We start from the raw sequence: 20,000 nt of genomic DNA on the forward strand, positions 1-20,000 counted from the left end.
AAGGCTATGATGCCTGTCCAATGACTCTTATGACTCTTTATAAGCGCTGTAGGATCTGTAGCTGTTGGGGCAACAGTACATGCATGCACGCACGCACGCACGCACGCACGCCACGCACACGCACACACACACACACACACACACACACACACACACACACACACACACACACACACACACACACCACTCTGGATGAGTGCTGATAAATGCCTACATTTTAATTTTAAATATGAAGTGAATGTGATGTTTTGAACTCTCTTGTTTACTGAATAATGATGTACAAATGTATTATTGTGCATTTGGAGGGTTCTCTGGAGGAAGAGAAGAAGCTCCACATGGACCTGGAGAGAGTCAACAGAAAGCTGGAGGAGGATCTGAAAGGATCCCAGGAATCCATCATGGATCTGGAGAATGACAAGCAGCAGTGTCACCAGAAGATCAAAGAGCAGCAGGTATTTCTATTTTCCATAAAGTCATTAATAAAAAGTAAGAGTCAATTATAATTGTTATGTTTATCTACTCACTGGTTCCTAACGTTGGGTCTGGGAACGACCAGGGTTACAAATTAACCATTGCAGCTCTGTAACTCTGAGAGTGTACACATGGAACCAAATGGACCCTTATGGGTCACACACACACACACACACACACGCACACACACGCACACACACACGCACGCACGCACGCGTTGCTCTGGATGAGTGTCTGCTAAATGCCTACATTTTAATTTTAAATATGAAGTGAATGTGATGTTTTGAACTCTCATGTTTACTGAATAATGATGTACAAATGTATTATTGTCGATCCCAGGAATCCTTCATGGATCTGCAGAATGACAAGCAGCAGTCTAAAAAAAAAATCATATCAAATGGGGGTCCATGGTCTAATGTATATCCAACTGGGGGTCCTTGAAATGCACAACGTTGAGTATCACTGAGTAAGAGTAATAAATGAGAGTAAATGATGATTATCACACGTTAACCTATAATATCATTGATTTAAAGTTTCGTATTAAAGAACTGGAGAAAGAGATGAAGAAGAAGCTGAGTGATTCTGACCAGAAGATCAAAGAGCAGCAGGTATTTGTATTTTCCATGAAGTCATTAAAAAAAAGTAATAATAAATTATGATCTTAATGTTTATCTACTTCACTGGTTCCTAACGTTGGGTCTGGGGACCACCAGAGTTACAAATGAACACTTACAGCTCTGTAACTCTGAGAGTGTACAAATGGAACCAAATGTACCCTTATGGGTCCATTTGGTTCCATTTGTACACTCTGAGAGTTACATTAACACTGAATTGGGGTCCCGGAGGTTTACATAAATCATATCAAATGGGGGTCCATGGCCTAATGTATATCCAACTGGGGGTCCTTGAAATGCACAACGTTGAGAATCACTGAGTAAGAGTAATAAGTACGAGTAAATGATGATTATCACACATTAACCTATAATATCATTGTTTTAAAGGCTATGATGCCTGTCCAATGACTCTTATGACTCTTTATAAGCGCTGTAGGATCTGTAGCTGTTGGGGCAACAGTACATGCATGCACGCACGCACGCACGCACACACGCACGCACGCACGCACGCCACGCACACGCACACACACACACACACACACACACACACACACACACACCACTCTGGATGAGTGCTGATAAATGCCTACATTTTAATTTTAAATATGAAGTGAATGTGATGTTTTGAACTCTCTTGTTTACTGAATAATGATGTACAAATGTATTATTGTGCATTTGGAGGGTTCTCTGGAGGAAGAGAAGAAGCTCCACATGGACCTGGAGAGATTCAACAGAAAGCTGCAGGAGGATCTGAAAAGATCCCAGGAATCCATCATGGATCTGAAGAATGACAAGCAGCAGTGTCACCAGAAGATCAAAGAGCAGCAGGTATTTCTATTTTCCATAAAGTCATTAATAAAAAGTAAGAGTCAATTATAATTGTTATGTTTATCTACTCACTGGTTCCTAACGTTGGGTCTGGGAACGACCAGGGTTACAAATTAACCATTGCAGCTCTGTAACTCTGAGAGTGTACACATGGAACCAAATGGACCCTTATGGGTCACACACACACACACACACACACACGCACACACGCACACACGCACGCACGCACGCGTTGCTCTGGATGAGTGTCTGCTAAATGCCTACATTTTAATTTTAAATATGAAGTGAATGTGATGTTTTGAACTCTCATGTTTACTGAATAATGATGTACAAATGTATTATTGTCGATCCCAGGAATCCTTCATGGATCTGCAGAATGACAAGCAGCAGTCTAAAAAAAAAATCATATCAAATGGGGGTCCATGGTCTAATGTATATCCAACTGGGGGTCCTTGAAATGCACAACGTTGAGTATCACTGAGTAAGAGTAATAAATGAGAGTAAATGATGATTATCACACGTTAACCTATAATATCATTGATTTAAAGTTTCGTATTAAAGAACTGGAGAAAGAGATGAAGAAGAAGCTGAGTGATTCTGACCAGAAGATCAAAGAGCAGCAGGTATTTGTATTTTCCATGAAGTCATTAAAAAAAAGTAATAATAAATTATGATCTTAATGTTTATCTACTTCACTGGTTCCTAACGTTGGGTCTGGGGACCACCAGAGTTACAAATGAACACTTACAGCTCTGTAACTCTGAGAGTGTACAAATGGAACCAAATGTACCCTTATGGGTCCATTTGGTTCCATTTGTACACTCTGAGAGTTACATTAACACTGAATTGGGGTCCCGGAGGTTTACATAAATCATATCAAATGGGGGTCCATGGCCTAATGTATATCCAACTGGGGGTCCTTGAAATGCACAACGTTGAGAATCACTGAGTAAGAGTAATAAGTACGAGTAAATGATGATTATCACACATTAACCTATAATATCATTGTTTTAAAGGCTATGATGCCTGTCCAATGACTCTTATGACTCTTTATAAGCGCTGTAGGATCTGTAGCTGTTGGGGCAACAGTACATGCATGCACGCACGCACGCACGCACGCACGCACGCACGCACGCACGCACGCACGCACGCACGCACGCACGCACGCCACGCACACGCACACACACACACACACACACACACACACACACACACACACACCACTCTGGATGAGTGCTGATAAATGCCTACATTTTAATTTTAAATATGAAGTGAATGTGATGTTTTGAACTCTCTTGTTTACTGAATAATGATGTACAAATGTATTATTGTCGATCCCAGGAATCCTTCATGGATCTGCAGAATGACAAGCAGCAGTCTGACCAGAAGATCAAAGAGCAGCAGGTATTTATATTTTCCATAAAGTCATTAATAAAAAGTAAGAGTCAATTATAATTGTTATGTAGTAAATACATTCAGTATGGATGTGATGTGAGAGTTCACACTATCTGACACCAGTAAATACATTCAGTATGGATGTGATGTGAGAGTTCACACTATATGACACCAGTAAATACATTCAGTATGGATGTGATGTGAGAGTTCACACTATCTGACACCAGTAAATACATTCAGTATGGATGTGATGTGAGAGTTCACACTATATGACACCAGTAAATACATTCATTATGGATGTGATGTGAGAGTTCACACTATATGACACCAGTAAATACATTCAGTATGGATGTACTTGGGTCTCCTGCATTGAAAGCCAACATCTTCACCACTAGCCTAAATGGTAATGCACCTAAGCATATTTTGGTCTACAGGCAGAGGCTCTGAGCCACTCTGTTACATACACAGATTAATATATATATTCTATACAACGGTAACAAACCAAACAATAAAGCTCAGTATTAAACTTAAATAGTTGTGTAAACAATGGGAATGCTCTTGGTCCACGCACGCACACGCACGCACACACGCACGCACGCACAGTCGCACACACACACACTGAGTAAGAGTAATACGTAAGAGTAAATGATGATTATCACACGTTGGGCTACAAAATATATATAAAGGCATTTATCAATATATCCTGACGTGGGCTTCATCCTACCGTAGGCTGAGATCTCACGTCTGGTCGAGACCAGTTGTTGACGTTGGCTGCACCCGTTTATTCCATTCTAGACCTGCGGAGCAGAATTGTCTGACTGTCTGACAGGCATCTGGACACATAATCCACTCCTAAATGTATATCTACACTAATAAATAATCCCTGTGAAAATATAACATTTTATAAAGTAATTTAAACAAACTGCTTTAACAGTGATCAGTTGCATTGGCTATTTTAAAATTGCAAGCTCAAAAACGGGTCGCATCGCGATGCGTTGTGAGCTTGTAGATCTGCTATTTTCAAAATATACAGCGCTTCTGCGAGCGCATTTTCGGGACTCCCGACGATCTTTTCATGGACAGTGAGGTGTACAAACTTACAGTAGCTTGTCCTATGTTAGGGAGTTATGTCATAGAGAGTTTTGAAGACTACAACCTGGCTGGGTTAAGGATATAAACCCGACGCTCCAATCTCTTATTAACGTGGTGGTAGGACTACGGGAATCACTGCCGCCCGTCCGAGTCTCACGGGGAATATCCTACATGACTGCTTGTGCACTGCTCGGTATGGGTTAAATAAATTAATATACAAACGTATTCCATTCATGGCTATGTGATTGGTATCATAATATGTCATTCATGTAGGCTACAAGCCTACGTGACAAAGATTGTACCGCTACGGTACGGATTACATGAAAAACACAGTTGGGCGTGTGTGTGTGTGTGTGTGTGTGTGTGTGTGTGTGTGTGTGTGTGTGTGTGTGTGTGTGTGTGTGTGAGTGAGTGAGTGAGTGAGTGAGTGAGTGAGTGAGTGAGTGAGTGAGTGAGTGAGTGAGTGAGTGAGTGAGTGAGAGAGAGAGAGAGAGAGAGAGAGAGAGAGGAGAGAGAGAGAGAGAGAGAGAGAGAGAGAGAGAGAGAGAGAGAGAGAGAGAGAGAGAGAGGAGAGAGAGAGAGAGAGAGAGAGAGAGAGAGAGAGAGAGAGAGAGAGAGAGAGAGAGAGAGAGAGATGCGTGTGCGTGTGCGTGTGTGACTTGACAGGCAGCGAGGCCAGGCGAGCCGGCCAAACTCTTTCTTTTCGGTTCTTCATGTCGTAAAATCGGGGTGTTTCCAGAATATTTAAGGGCGTGTTATTTAAATGACGCTCGTTTTCAGACGTGAGATTTATCAAAGCTCCGACCTGATGTACACCAGGATTGGCTGTGTAGGATTTATTGATAAATGTGACTTCGACGTTGGTGTACGGCCGAATATATGGAAAAATATAAGCCGGTTTATACGCTCCGTTGATAAATGAGGGCCAATGTCTTTACCCCCTTCTCTGGAGGAACAGAAGAAGCTCCAGGAGGATCTGGAGAGAGCTGAGAGAGTCAACGAGCTAGTGGAGGATCTGGATCTGGAGAATGACAAGCAGCAGTCTGACCAGAAGATCAAAGAGCAGCAGGTATTTTTATTTTCCATAAAGTCATTAATTAAAAGTAAGAGTAAATTATGATTTTAATGTTTATCTACCTCACTGTTTTTTATCGTTGGGTCTGGGGACCACTGTGGAATCGTATGCTTGTAATTTTCTTTTTGAAATAATTTGTAGTTTTCATAGACCTATTTTTTTTTTTTTTTTTACTTTAAGCACCCAGTGCATTTCCAATGGGTTTTGCTAGTGGGGAGAGAGAAGGACACAAGATAAATGCCCCATGTTTTCGTAACGTCACTGTGGCCACATTTTTTACACTACAGATATTTATTTTACATCACCAAGTGCGCAGATCTGAGCTGTGTTTTGATTGATTGATTGAATATTATTAGGCAAAATTTTTTTAAAACAGCACAGTTACATTTAAAATACTTTGTCTAACAGGTCCGTTCATAAAAGTCCTTGCGGACTTGTTTCCAGGGCCGGACTGGGACCAAAATTCAGCCCTGGCATTTTGGTCCGGTCAGAAACACGCCCTACAACTGTGCTCACAGTCAAACTTAGGGATTAAAGCAAAACAAAATCTCATGAATGAACCTGTACAAAAAAAAATCCCATCTGGTTCTGTGTCTTCCTCAGTGAATCCAGCCATCTGCATGTCGTCTCTCACCGCATCCTTAAACCTCTGCTTTGGCCTTCCTCTTCTCCTCTTATCTGGCAGCTTAAATCTTCAGCATCCTTTTCCCAATGTACCCCTCATCCCTCCTTTTCACATGTCCAAACCATCTCAACCTTGCCTCTCTCGCTATATCCCCAAACCTTGTAGCCTGGGCTGATCCTCTAATTTAATCATTTCTGATGATGTCCTTCCTTCCTCATCCTCAATTCTGGCCAGTGGGCCGCTGGGCATTTGCCCGGTACGCCAAATGGCCAGTCCACCCCTGCCTGACACTTTCCTCCATCTGTTTCCTCAAAGTGCTCCTTCCATCTTCTCAACACACTGTCTTTGGTTGCTAGAACATTTCCATCCATCCTTTAACCCTCACCACCTTTCTCTCTGCCTTACCCCTCATCTCTTTGTACTCCTCCCTACTTTCTCTCTGGCTGCCTTTCTTATCTCCTCCCTGAGCTCCACACAGCATTGTTCTATCTTCATCTTCACACCTAACACCAGCCCCCAGTACTCAAGCCGTGCTTGAGTACTGCAGGCTCTAAGGGCCCAGCTTCCTGCTTTGAAATAGTCTATATAGGAAGTAAAAGTTCATATGAATGGCCAGTAGGTTCGCTGTTTTACCCCTGCTGATGTCAGAACGATTTTTTCTCCATTCAAGTGGATGGGTGTTTGACGAACTTTAGACTTGATTTTCTTACCTTAATAAACATTGTCATAAATACTATTTGCTTCCAGTCACTAGTTTAAAGTCTTCTTTCAATCACCATGATATGCGTTTTGGGAAATTATGGTCCCATTTATTTTTTAATTGATGATAAAGTAGGGTATGCTCAGGGCCGCATTAACCGCGGAACTTAGTGGAACTTGTGTTCCACGGCCTGCAGCCTGCAGGGGCCCTGTGTGAATTATGTATTTAAAAAATATATATATTATTGTAATGTTTTTTTTAATTTATATTATTTTATTTTAATATTATATATATTATTATTATTATTATTTATAAAAATGTATACATTCGGGCCCTGCTGTGTGAATTATATATATTTAGAAACATATGTTGCTTTAGTTTTAATGTTGCGCGGCAGAACATATGCAAACCTCTTGCATACCGTCGCTGGTACTGATGTGTCACTTCTACTTCCTGTAAGTAGACAAAAAAATAAAACTACTGTCGAGTAATCTTTATAAGTGGCTCTTATTTAGAAATCCTCCGCTTTTAGGGTAAGTTTGTTTCTGTTAACCAGTTTGGCTCTGCTTTCATGGTCTGTGACAGCAACACAAATAAACAAGAACCATGTGGATTAAACGCAAGATTTGGGCCAACGTTCATATTTACGATATGAAAACCAGCTCCTGTGACTTAAACATTGTACAAACTTTGGAAGTGCCGTGCGTTAATCTCTTTGAACCTCCACAGCATGGTGAGTTAATCTTACAATGAAGATGTGTGTGTGCGTGTGTGTGTTTGTTTGAAGTAGGCTTAGCTTAGACTGTATATCACGTGCTGTGTTTGAATAATGTAGCTCACAGTTGTTAAAGGAGAATACCGGACAAATTAAGTGTTGTCTTTGATGTCTCGTTACTCACCTATTGACGTGAAAAGTGGCGTTCTTTTTTTCCATAGATTCCCCTGTCGTCATTTTTTAAACCCCCTCCGTTGTCATAATGGGAGCGCGTGGGTTAGGGAGATTCGTCTATTATAACCGATGCAAAGTTGTTTTTTTCTCTACTGCTAGTCATTGTGGAGTCTCATGATAGTCAAACATGAGAGTAGCTAGCCTGAGAGGCTAGCGCTACTGCCGAACGATTTAACACTGGATGCTTGTTTCTTTCCAGAACCTGGCAACTCGTGTTGCCAGGTTCTTTTTCTCTGAAGGTCGCACCGGCACTGAAGACAGCAAGACATCAACAGAAGCTGAGAACTCTGCAACAGTTGCCGGTAAGTGTAGGATAGCATTAGTATGGTAACATACGTAGGGGAGAACGGAGTAAGATGAACCACTTTTTACTTATGTTGACCTCTAGGCAAGGAAAAATGAGATGGAAGTAAAATCTAAACATCTACTAAAACTTCAAGATGTCTTCTATTAATTGAAATAATGATTGTGCATCTATGACAAATGGTTGTAAAAATATGGGTTCTCAAAAAAAAGTGGTCATGTGGTTCAACTTGCCCCAGGCAAGGGGTAAGTTGATCCTAGGCAAGGGGTAAATTTACCCATATGATATTTTGCATTTTCAAGTTTAAACTTGAACAAATAATGTATTCACGTATCAACAATAATTTAATAACACATTTCCCTTTTGCAAATAGTCTTATTTATTTTCTTAATGGTATTTAAACAATATAAAACCAATTAAATAAAGTTTGTTATTCAGAACCTTTTAATATTTGCAATTGTTAATACAATATTGAAAACTTCTCTTAAATGAGTGTATTCATCCAAATGAAAGGTCATACAGCATAATTTGAGAAGCAAAGACATAATAAAAATATTAATAGTGATTAATATTAGGAAAATTGGCTCAATTTACCCCAAGGCATCTTGCCCCATGGCCACCATTTGACCTAACCTGGCTAGCTTAATGCTTCAAGCTAATCTTTAGCTAAATGATTCACATGGTTTTATACATTGGAATATCACCAACATGCATGATATATAAGTTTAGACCTGGGTACATTTGCTTTAAAATAAAAATCATTATACCAGAAAAGTAAAAAATTCACTTTGACCAGCAAAAAACATTTTTTTGTGTAGAAATATGCTTATCACTTTACCCATGTGTCTCTCAACTTCACAGCCAGGTGGAAATTATGGGTGTGTCCTGATTTTAAGGTCATATGACAACTCGTGTGTATAGTTTTAAAGATACAGGGGGTGGTTCAACTTACCCAGAGGTTCATCTTACCCCGTTCTCCCCTACATTGCATAATTATTGCAAATTATTTTAGAACATATCATTTAAAAAAGCATTTAGTTGTGAGACATTGAGGTTGGTGTAATTTTATTTTCAAATTTGGATATAATTAAATAATTCCATTAGTCATCAAAAACTGATGATCACAATCAATTTACCACAATACTTAATCATGATGCTAAAAAATTATGTCAAACTTTAACAAAATGTCAACAGTTATTTTATAAAATAATGACTGTATGTCCCCAGTGATTCATTATCTCACGAGGCTGGAAGTCTGAGAGGCAGAGATTATGTTTTCGCCCCTGTTTGTGTCGGTGTGTGTTAGTCTTAGGGCGGATTCACACTATGGTCCCGGGTGCGCACCCTGGACCACTTGGCTGATGTTGTGGTAGTGTGAACGTTGCGTATCGTTCCCCGAAACGGATCACCGTACCGTACCCGAGACCGCCTCCGGAGGTAGACTCGGATCCGGATCATGCGTATTCGGGTACGGAACGATGCAATGTGAATCCATCCGTACCAACAGGAGGAAGTGGACTGCTAATCATATATCATTTATATATTTTTATAATGACACATTATTTTAGCTGGGTTATACCTTCTCATAGTTCTACTTGAATGTTGACAAGAAATAATAATCCCGCTAGTGTTTGAGTAGCGCGAGCCGTGAAAAATAATAAACAAAAAACACATGTGTAGCGAACGCATATATAAGGATAAATGTACAAAGGATTAGTCCGTGACGTCACTGCTAAAATACCAAGGATGCGTCCGTGACGCCAATATCATATTAACAGAGACAACGTTACATTTTGAGGTTTCAAAGACCAACGCACACACTGCTTTGGTTGTGTATTGTTGTTCTGTTATTATTATAACTCAAGACAACGTCAGGAACACAGTCAAACTTTATTATTCACTCTTAACTCTGACAAGTGACTCTTCTTCTGTGAATGACATTCTCTAGCTCCCAAAGCCCCATAGTCAACAACGCCCCCATGAGGCACATATTTACCATTACTGTTAAATTAAATGGTCTCGAGTGCGGAAGAATCTTGGCCAATGTGAATACTGGCCAGCTGCGAGAGGCCAATCGTACTCGGGAACGGTTTGATTCAAACGGACCCAGTCTGAATCCGCCCTCATGCTTCACCAATATCTGATTTGTTGAACCATCTGCCATCCTTTTAACTAGCAGTTGAAATTATCATCAAACAAACAAAAACTGATCTGTGAAGATCAGTAATATCAGGATACTTATTGCAGTCACAAAGAGCTACTGCAGCCATCTCCATGAGCATGTGAATCAAACCAAAAACATGCCTTACTGCATGAAGTGTTCTCTTTTTAGAGAAATTAGTGATACAATTTGCTGTTTCATAATTCAAACCTGACAGATATACATATCACCATTTCACCACAAGGACCACCAGAATAATACCAGACTCTAACTATAACAATATAATAACATAAAACATAAAATACATTTTAAGTGTGCCTGCAGCTCGCTAAGTCTGTGCAACCTTATGTTCGAGAGGTAGGGTGAAATAAATGAATGTATTGTTTTAACCACTTAGCCAAGATAGTACAAAGTCGAGACCTAGCTCATTCCCTAGCTCAGTGAAATGTTATGGACCCAGGGCCGGCGCGTCCATACAGGCGACCTAGGCGGCCGCCTAGAGCGGCAGTTTGGAGAGGCGAAAAAAAAAGTCGGGAAAAAAAAGTAAAAAAGGTAATAAAAAAAAATATCTGTCAAAAATAAGAATTAAATAACATAACCAATAATAAAGTAGCAAAAAAACAAAATCCGCCCAAAAACAGAAAATGTTTTCCATCCTTCTTACCTCCATAAATGATATATAATACAACAAAAGTTTACAGTAGCTACAAATTCTAGTCCATGGGATTCGTCTTCACTTCTATATTCAGCCCTCAATATACTATCTTCAATATTTATATACCATTTCAAACAGTACTTCCAGCCAAATTTCAGTTTTCATTCTTACTCTTTACCAGGCAAGCAAACCATCTACATGTCCCACTATGTTAGGTTGTTCTCCCGTCACCAAAGTGCCAGTGAGTTTATCTCATCTCTATAGTCGACTCATCATATCACTGTCGTGTCGTCCGCGTACTTTATGATGGTGTTGGAGTCATGTGTGGCTGTGCAGTCATATGTGCACAGGGAGAAGAAGAGAGGGCACGCATCCCTGGGGTACTCCAGTGTTGAGGGTCAGGGGGTCAGATGTGATGCTGCCCATTCTCCTGATGTCAGTTTGACAGGAAGTCTTGTATCCAGTCGCACATGCTTGGGTGTAGCCCTAGGTCTCGGAGCTTTGTGTCAAGTTTTGCTGGGACAAAGGTGTTGAATGCTGAGCTGTAGTCCACGAACAGCATATGTACATATCTGTCCTTCAGCAGCTTGTTGTCCATGTGCGAGAGGACGGTGTGGAGAGCCATGGCAATAGCGTCATCGGTGGATCTGTTTTTGCGGTATATGCAAACTGCCACGGGTCCAGTGAGGCAGGTAGCGTGGAGCTGATTCCTCTTCAGTTTCTCAAAGCATTTGCTGACTATCGGGGTGAGAGCGACAGGTCTCCAGTCGTTAGGTTAGGGTTTGGTTAGTCGTTTAGGGTTCACTTCCCTATGGGTGGAAGTGAAATCGCATTGGCTCTGCATTTATTAGTGGCCCCTCAATGATAAACATTTGGGACAGATAGGATGCTGTGTTCCTGATTTGTGCTTTATTTTGTCAAATGGACCCTCCCACACATTTCAGAAGCCAATCATAGCCAATCCGAAGGGAATATGAAAAGTCTGATACATCTTGATCACATGACCAAACACAGAGTGTGCGCCGATTTGTGTGAGTTTTGGACCAAATGTGTAGGAGTAGTAGCAAAATATGTTTTGAAGATCTTTAAATCGGAAAATGATCCAAGATGAATTTTTTATGCTATGACCTTACGGTTCAAGAGTTATAGGCCAAAAAGTGAATCGGCCTGTTTTTTTTTATGGATCCGTCAGTGGGTCCTAAAGAAGCCTCATGCACAATTTGGCGCTTTTATCCGGTTTGTATCGTAATTTTGCTAAGGTACCCCACTATCACATGCCGCATGCATAGTAAAATCCTGTGTTCATGTATCCATTTTTAACCCTGTTTGTGTGTTGTCGAACAAATAATTATCAAGTAATAGTCTGTGAAGTATACGGTAGCACTTCTTAGACATGTGTAGACTTTAGGTCTGTTTGTGGTGACAATGGCATCTATGGTTTAAGAATTTATGTAGCCTAATTCCAGCTCACAGCAATCAGCTGTTTAATTTTGTCATAAGATTTTATACATCGGATCTCTTAGTTACCATTCCCAATGGAGTGCACTTTCCCTCGTCATATCTATTCTATGCTCTTCAATTAAATATGCGTATGGGCACATGGAGACAGACACTGGCTGCAAACAGGCATAAATGTAACTTTGAAAAGTTAATCTATGTAAGGAAACATCGTTTACTCTGACGCTACCAGTGAATATTTTTTTCCAAAGTAAAAGCGTCTGAACTGTGGGTATTTAAAAATGTGGATTGCCACTGGCCAGGTTTGGGAATATGTTCCTCCTGGACACACGTTCTGAGTTATACTGTATGTTAGAAAACACATTTCTGCCTCTTGAGCCAAATGAAGCGTACCTCGGAGGTGTGAGTGGGATTGAAATGTTGTGTAAGCAAAGATAATGGATATTTAAAGACAATGGTACCCCCGCTGCGTGGGGGAGAAGGTTTTAGGACGTGTGGAGCCCCCGCGGGAAGACAGTGAAATCGCATGGGGAAAGGTTGGATCTCAAGTCCACTTGTGTGGTAGGTCAACTAAGTGCCGTCACGCAAGTGTATATTTAAAAAAATGGTGTAAAAAGAAAATCCATTCTATGTGGATGGACCCCTCTTTCCATCTAATATCCCACTGGTCCCACGTGGACCTCCTGGCGGGTCATGTTGTCTCTTATGCCTGAGATAGGTGCTTATGGGTGGGCATAGGTAGTGAGGAGGATCGGTCCCCAGTGGTGGTTGTTGCATATGGTGCATGGTTGTGTTTCAAACCTGATAACATCTCTCTCTCAATTTCAGAGAGAGACAAGAAACTAGAAGAGAAAGACAAGGAACTGCAGGGCCTTAACAGCCAAGTAGAGAAGCTCACAGTTCAACTGAAGCAAACAGATAGTGAACTGAAGGAGATCAGCCAGAGACTGATAGAGAGAAACAAGGAAGTAGAAAAGAAAGACGAACTACTTAATGAAAAAGATAATCAACTGCAGAACATCAGCCATACGCTGATAGAAAGAGACAAGAAACTAGAAGAGAAAGAAAATAACTTGCAGGGCCTCCATAGCCAAGTAGAGAAGCTCTCTGTTCAACAGAAGCAAAGCAAGACTCAACTGAAGGAGATCAGCCAGAGACTGACAGAGAGAGACCAGAAACTAGATGAGAAAAAACAACTAGTGATAGAGAGAGACCAGAAACTAGAAGAGAAAGACCAACTATTGAAGGAAAGTAATAAAGTAGTCAGAGAATCAGACAAACTACTGAAGCAAAGAGAGAGTGAACTGGAGAAGACCAACCAGACTCTGACAGAGAGAGACAAGAAACTAGGAGAGAAAGACAAACTACTGAAGGAAAGTAATACACTAGTGACAGAAACAAACAAACAACTGAACGAAAGAGAGAGTGAACTGGAGAAGATCAACCAGACACTGACAGAGAGAGACAGGAGACTAGCGGGGAAAGACCAACTATTGATAGAGAGAGACAAGAAACTAGGAGAGAAAGACAAGGACCTGCAGGGCCTTAACAACCAAGTAGAGAAGCTCACAGTTCAACTGAAGCAACACAATTGTGAACTGGAGGAGATCAGCCATACACTGATAGAGAGAGACAAGGAAGTAGGAGAGAAAGACAAACTAATTAATGAAAAAGATAATCAACTGCAGAACATCAGCCATACACTGATAGAAAGAGACAAGCAACTAGAAGAGAAAGAAAATAATGTGCAGGGCCTGCATAGCCAAGTAGAGAGGCTCTCTGTTCAACTGAAGCAAAGCGAGACTCAACTGAAGAAGATTAGCCATACACTGTCAGAGAGAGATAGGATACTAGCGGGGAAAGACCAACTATTGACAGAGCGAGACAAGAAACTAGAAGAGAAAGACCAACTACTGACAGAGAGAAACAAGAAACTAGAAGAGAAAGACCAACTATTGACAGAGAGAAACAAGAAACTAGAAGAGAAAGACCAACTATTGACAGATAGAGACAAGAAACTAGACGAGAAAGACAAGGACCTGCAGGGCCTTAACAACCAAGTAGAGAAGCTCACAGTTCAACTGAAGCAACGAGAGAGTGAACTGAAGACGATCAGCCAGAGACTGATAGAGAGAGACAAGAAACTAGAAGAAAAATGCCAACTATTGATAGAGAGAGACAAGAAACTAGAAGAGAAATGCCAACTATTGATAGAGAGAGACAAGAAACTAGAAGAGAAAGACCAACTATTGAAGGAAAGTAATAAACTAGTGACAGAAACAGACAGACAAGTGAAGCAGAAAGATGAAGAGCTGAAGAAGATGAAGAAGGAGAGGACTGATTGCCTCGTCACTCAAGGGTCCTTCTGGCCGATCCACACGGTCACGACTCTTTTCTGTTCTGGCCCCACAGTGGTGGAATGAACTTCCCACTGATGTTAGGACATCGGATTATTGGATTGTTTATTGGATCTTGTTTAGTCGATTCACTTATTTGTTTTAGCTCATGCTCATTTGATTTAGCTATTTTGTCTCATCTGTTTAAAGAAATAGGTAGCTGATATATTGCACCTTAGCGCTAGGTATACTCTTGGTTGCTTGTTTTTGTAGATAATGCACTAAAAACTTCTGGTGATTAGTAGTTTTCGTTCCCTACCTATGTTGAATGCACTTATTGTAAGTCGCTTTGGATAAAAGCGTCTGCTAAATGACTGTAATGTAATGTAATGTAATGTAATGTAATGTCATCAGTGATAAAAGTCATGCTGGTGAGATTCTACTTTCCACTTTTTATACTCACTCTAAAACAAATGGTGCTGTATAACACCAAAAGTGTGTCTTTGGCCTGGTAATCATAGGAGAAGTGTTTGGTGCTACTGTATATAGCACCTCAACCATCCCAAATAACCTATAATGACCACTGAGGTGCTTTATAGCACCTCAACCATCCTAAATAACCAATAATGACCACTGAGGTGCTTTATAGCACCAACCATCCCAAATAACCAATAATGACCACTGAGGTGCTTTATAGCACCAACCATCCCAAATAACCTATAATGACCACTGAGGTGCTTTATAGCACCAATCATCCCAAATAACCTATAATGACCACTGAGGTGCTTTATAGCACCAATCATCCCAAAGAACATTTCAATTGCATTCTGATTATTTAAACACATCAGATGTATTAAGTAACTCAGTACTTGAGTGGTATTTTCAGTAACTATTTTCTTACTCAATTAATTGGATGACTACTTTTACTTGTACCTGAGTCAATATTTTAAAGTAACAATACTTTTACTTGTGCACCGTTTTTGGCTACTCTACCCACCCCTGCCTACAGTGAATATGTCATACATAAGTTAGGACATTTAAATGAATTAAATTGATTGATGTACATTTGTTGTTGAGTGAGTGGTGGATAAAAACAGAACATAATTATCCACACATATTGAACTTGTACTTAAAGTTTCACAAGATATTGTTATGGCTCTGGTCTGTCAAAACGTACACATAACTTACCTGTTGTTGACAAAGAGAGAAGACTGGCTGATGTGAACCAACAAATGAGAGTCAAAGAGAGAGAACTGCAGAGCAGCCATGACGAACTGAAGAAGAAAGATGAAGAACTGAAGAAGACAAAGCAAGAATACACAGAGCTGGGTGAGAACTGGATCATTAGAAACTCAGTCTGTCTAGATGAAGATGGTTTATAAAATGTCTTCAACCTGTCATTACAGCTCAGCAGATATGTGATCTGAAGACTGATTTAGAGACCCCGAGCAAAGCATCAGCTCAAAAGACTGGTCAGTATCTGTGTTTTACCCATTAGTCAGATTCAAATTCAGTTTATTTGTCTTACACTTACATGCACTGTAAATACATGTGAACATCCACTGCATAAAAACATAACAGCTCAAAATAATTATAAATTGATTGATTGATTGATTGATTCAATGCTTTATTAATCAAGACATATAAACAGCACAGATGTACAGTGAAACATGTTGGCTAAACACAAAGACGTTGTCACGGTCCGCTCCTCGGGCCGTGGACTTTGACTCTATTATTTAGACCTTGAATGCCCTTATATGGTCATGGACACTTTAGGCCGGTTAGGCCTACTTTATTATTTAGACCTTGAATGCCCTTATGGGGTCGTGGACACTTTAGGCCGGTTAGGCCTAAAGTGCATACTGCATGTTCTGTATTCTGCATATTGTATGTTCTGCTTACTGCATGTTCTATTTGTATATTAGATTTGTTGTTACTCTGTTGCCTTTTGCCATGATGTTGTCTACTCTTATTTTGTAGTATTGTTTCCTGTCTGCCTTGTTATCGCTTCCTGTCTTGTCTCACCAGTATGTATTAGTTATGTTCTCCACCTGTGTCCTGTTGTGCCCCAGCCAATCCCTGTGCTGATTTGTCTTGTGTTCACCTTTGTCCAGTTAACCCTGTGTCTATATATATTCCCCTGTTTGTTCAGTTCCTTGTCAGGCCGTCATTTAGTGTTAGTGTGTTATGTGGCTGTACTTAGGCTGAATGCCATCTGCATATTGAGTCCTTGTTTTGCCTGCCCCATTTTATGGGAAGTTTAAGTTTGGTTAATAAACCTGTGAACCTTGATCGTTGCTGTCTGTCGTACTGCATTTGGGTCCTCTGAACTCGCACCCTGACAGTACGACCTGACCAGAAATGGACCCAGCGGACGATGTCGCGGAAGCAGAATTAAAGAAGGTGTTGCGATACATCCAGTCAGGTTTGGAGCTCAGTGTGCAGCCCTCCGCCAGCCTTGAACAAAGAATTGAGGCGTTGAAAGGGGCTCTCCGAGTGGCTTATTCAAGTCCGAGCCTAGCTGATGAACTTGAGGGGACAATTAAGGGGTTGTTGCTCTGTCCAGGGCACCTGTTAAACTACGGGCTGCTAGCCTCCGGCCTGCTCCCCTACCCGCTCCTCAACCAGCCAGCCTGCCTGATGCTAACCATCTACATGCCAGCCTTATGCCTGCTAGTGACCAGCCTGCACCCCAGTCAATCAGGCTTGGGTATGTAGGCCTCCTGCCTGTGTGCTCCGGACTCGCCTCTGCACTGCTGCCCAGCGACAGCGGCGGCGAGCCTCCATGGCCGCTCAGCGACGGTGACTGCGAGTCTCTACTGCTGCCCAGCCACGTTGAGGCTCCACTGCTGTCCAGCACCGGTGAGCCTCCACTGCAGCCCAGCGACCAGTGTGCACCACCGCCCGGCGACCAGTGTGCACCACCGCCCGGCAACCAGTGTGCACCACCGCCCGGCGAACAGTGTGCACAACCGCCCAGCGACCAGTGTGCACCACCGCCCGGCAACCAGTGTGCACCACCGCCCGGCAACCAGTGTGCACCACCGCCCGGCAACCAGTGTGCACCACCGCCCGGCAACCAGTGTGCACCACCGCCCGGCAACCAGTGTGCACCACCGCCCGGCAACCAGTGTGCACCACCGCCCGGCAACCAGTGTGCACCACCGCCCGGCGACCAGTGTGCACCACCGCCCGGCGACCAGTGTGCACCACCGCCCGGCGACCAGTGTGCACCACCGCCCGGCGACCAGTGTGCACCACCGCCCGGCGACCAGTGTGCACCACCGCCCGGCGACCAGTGTGCACCACCGCCCAGCGACCAGTGTGCACCACCGCCCGGCGACCAGTGTGCACCACCGCCCGGCGACCAGTGTGCACCACCGCCCAGCGACCAGTGTGCACCACCGCCCAGCGACCAGTGTGCACCACCGCCCGGCGACCAGTGTGCACCACCGCCCAGCGACCAGTGTGCACCACCGCCCAGCGACCAGTGTGCACCACCGCCCAGCGACCAGTGTGCACCACCGCCCGGCGAACAGTGTGCACCACCGCCCAGCGACCAGTGTGCACCACCGCCCAGCGACCAGTGTGCACCACCGCCCGGCGAACAGTGTGCACCACCGCCCGGTGACCAGTGTGCACCACCGTCCGGCAACCAGTGTCCACCACCGCCCGGCAACCAGTGTGCACCACCGCCCGGTGACCAGCGTGCACCTCCGCCTGGCGACCAGCGTGCACCACCGCCCCGGCGACCAGCGTGCATCTCTACCCTGCAACGGTGAACCTCCTCAGCTGCCCAGCAACGGTGATGGCGAGTCTCCGCTGCTGCTGCCCAGCAACGCCGAGGTACTGCTGGTGCCGAGCGACGTTCCATCTTCTCCTGCGTCGGCGAGCCACGCTGACGTTCTGTTTTCTCCTGCGTCGGCGAGCCACGCTGACGTTCTGTTTTCTCCTGCGTCGGCGAGCCACGCTGACTTTCTGTTTTCTCCTGCGTCGGCGAGCCACGCTGACTTTCTGTTTTCTCCTGCGTCGGCGAGCCACACTGACGTTCTGTTTTCTCCTGCGTCGGCGAGCCACGCTGACGTTCTGTTTTCTCCTGCGTCGGCGAGCCACGCTGACGTTCTGTTTTCTCCTGCGTCGGCGAGCCACGCTGACTTTCTGTTTTCTCCTGCGTCGGCGAGCCACACTGACGTTCTGTTTTCTCCTGCGTCGGCGAGCCACGCTGACGTTCTGTTTTCTCCTGCGTCGGCGAGCCACGCTGACGTTCTGTTTTCTCCTGCGTCGGCGAGCCACGCTGACGTTCTGTTTTCTCCTGCGTCGGCGAGCCACGCTGACGTTCTGTTTTCTCCTGCGTCGGCGAGCCACGCTGACGTTCTGTCTTCTCCTAGGGAGTTTCTCCTATGTCCCTATGTACAAACACATACAAACAGCTTTATTTACAAAGGAGAGAAAAATATAAAACGGCTCCCCTCATTTCAATGGGAATTAATATCTTAAAAAAAAAAAAGTTTTAAAGAAACCAGCGATTCACGTCCTTTAATGGATGATGTCAGGGCCTCCAGGATATCACAGGTTGGTTGGGGTGACTGTTCAGAAGGGAGACATACTTGAAGGAATAGTGTTCCTCCATAATGCATTGCATCCTCCCTTTGAAACTCCTCACTGTCGCTGAAAAGATGCAGGTAAGTACTGGGAGCTGAGGATAGGTGTGGCGCTCCACCTCAGCAATCCATCTCCCAGGGGTTTAGCTCATTGTACCGGGGACAGACTCCCACGTGTTATAGGCTGATACCGACAATAAGCCACCTCCCGACCTACTTACTTATAGGTTCAAGGTTACTTTATTTTGTCTCCCATGGGAGAAATTTGTATTGGACACACAGACCAGCAGCATACACAATACCATACAGTACAAGACAAAGACAAAACAAAACATAAACACACAGTGACATGTACAATCCGTTTTTGACCTAGTCATCACCTTCCATAATAATAATAAATAATAATAACCACCTCATCCAGCATATAGTGCAATAAGACCAACACCTTAGCACACCTCAAAACCTTCTGCCCCGCCGTCTGCCCACCGCAAGGACATCATTGAGGAGTGTAATTGACAAAGGGAAAAAGGAGTACTTGTACCTATTGTAGTTGAACGCATGGGTCCCGTACCTCCTACCTGACGGCAGTAACCTATACTCAGTGTGTAGGACATGAGAGGGGTCAGACACAATCTTCTTAGCCAGCCCAATGGTGGACTGCTCAAAATAGCGGTCAGCAGTGACAGGGACTCTATACATGTGTAGTAAGTACACATTGTGTAGTAATTAAGTACAC

General features: G+C 43.1%; 1 protein-coding gene across 1 annotated transcript in view; it reads left to right on the top strand.

The window, feature by feature from the left end:
- Positions 1-20,000, top strand: part of LOC308102681 (uncharacterized protein) — a 25,778-nt gene that overhangs the window by 450 nt on the left and 5,328 nt on the right. The window contains exons 2-10 of the mRNA XM_080452512.1: positions 306-452; positions 1,005-1,079; positions 1,767-1,913; positions 2,462-2,536; positions 3,255-3,317; positions 5,359-5,469; positions 7,949-8,051; positions 15,867-15,992; positions 16,070-16,135. Coding sequence (XP_080308638.1) covers positions 306-452; positions 1,005-1,079; positions 1,767-1,913; positions 2,462-2,536; positions 3,255-3,317; positions 5,359-5,469; positions 7,949-8,051; positions 15,867-15,992; positions 16,070-16,135 — 913 coding nt within the window. The remainder of the gene's footprint in view (positions 1-305; positions 453-1,004; positions 1,080-1,766; positions 1,914-2,461; positions 2,537-3,254; positions 3,318-5,358; positions 5,470-7,948; positions 8,052-15,866; positions 15,993-16,069; positions 16,136-20,000) is intronic.

Source organism: Gymnoscopelus braueri (assembly GCF_963280865.1).
Source record: "Gymnoscopelus braueri genome assembly, chromosome: 16".
Taxonomy (NCBI): domain Eukaryota; kingdom Metazoa; phylum Chordata; class Actinopteri; order Myctophiformes; family Myctophidae; genus Gymnoscopelus; species Gymnoscopelus braueri.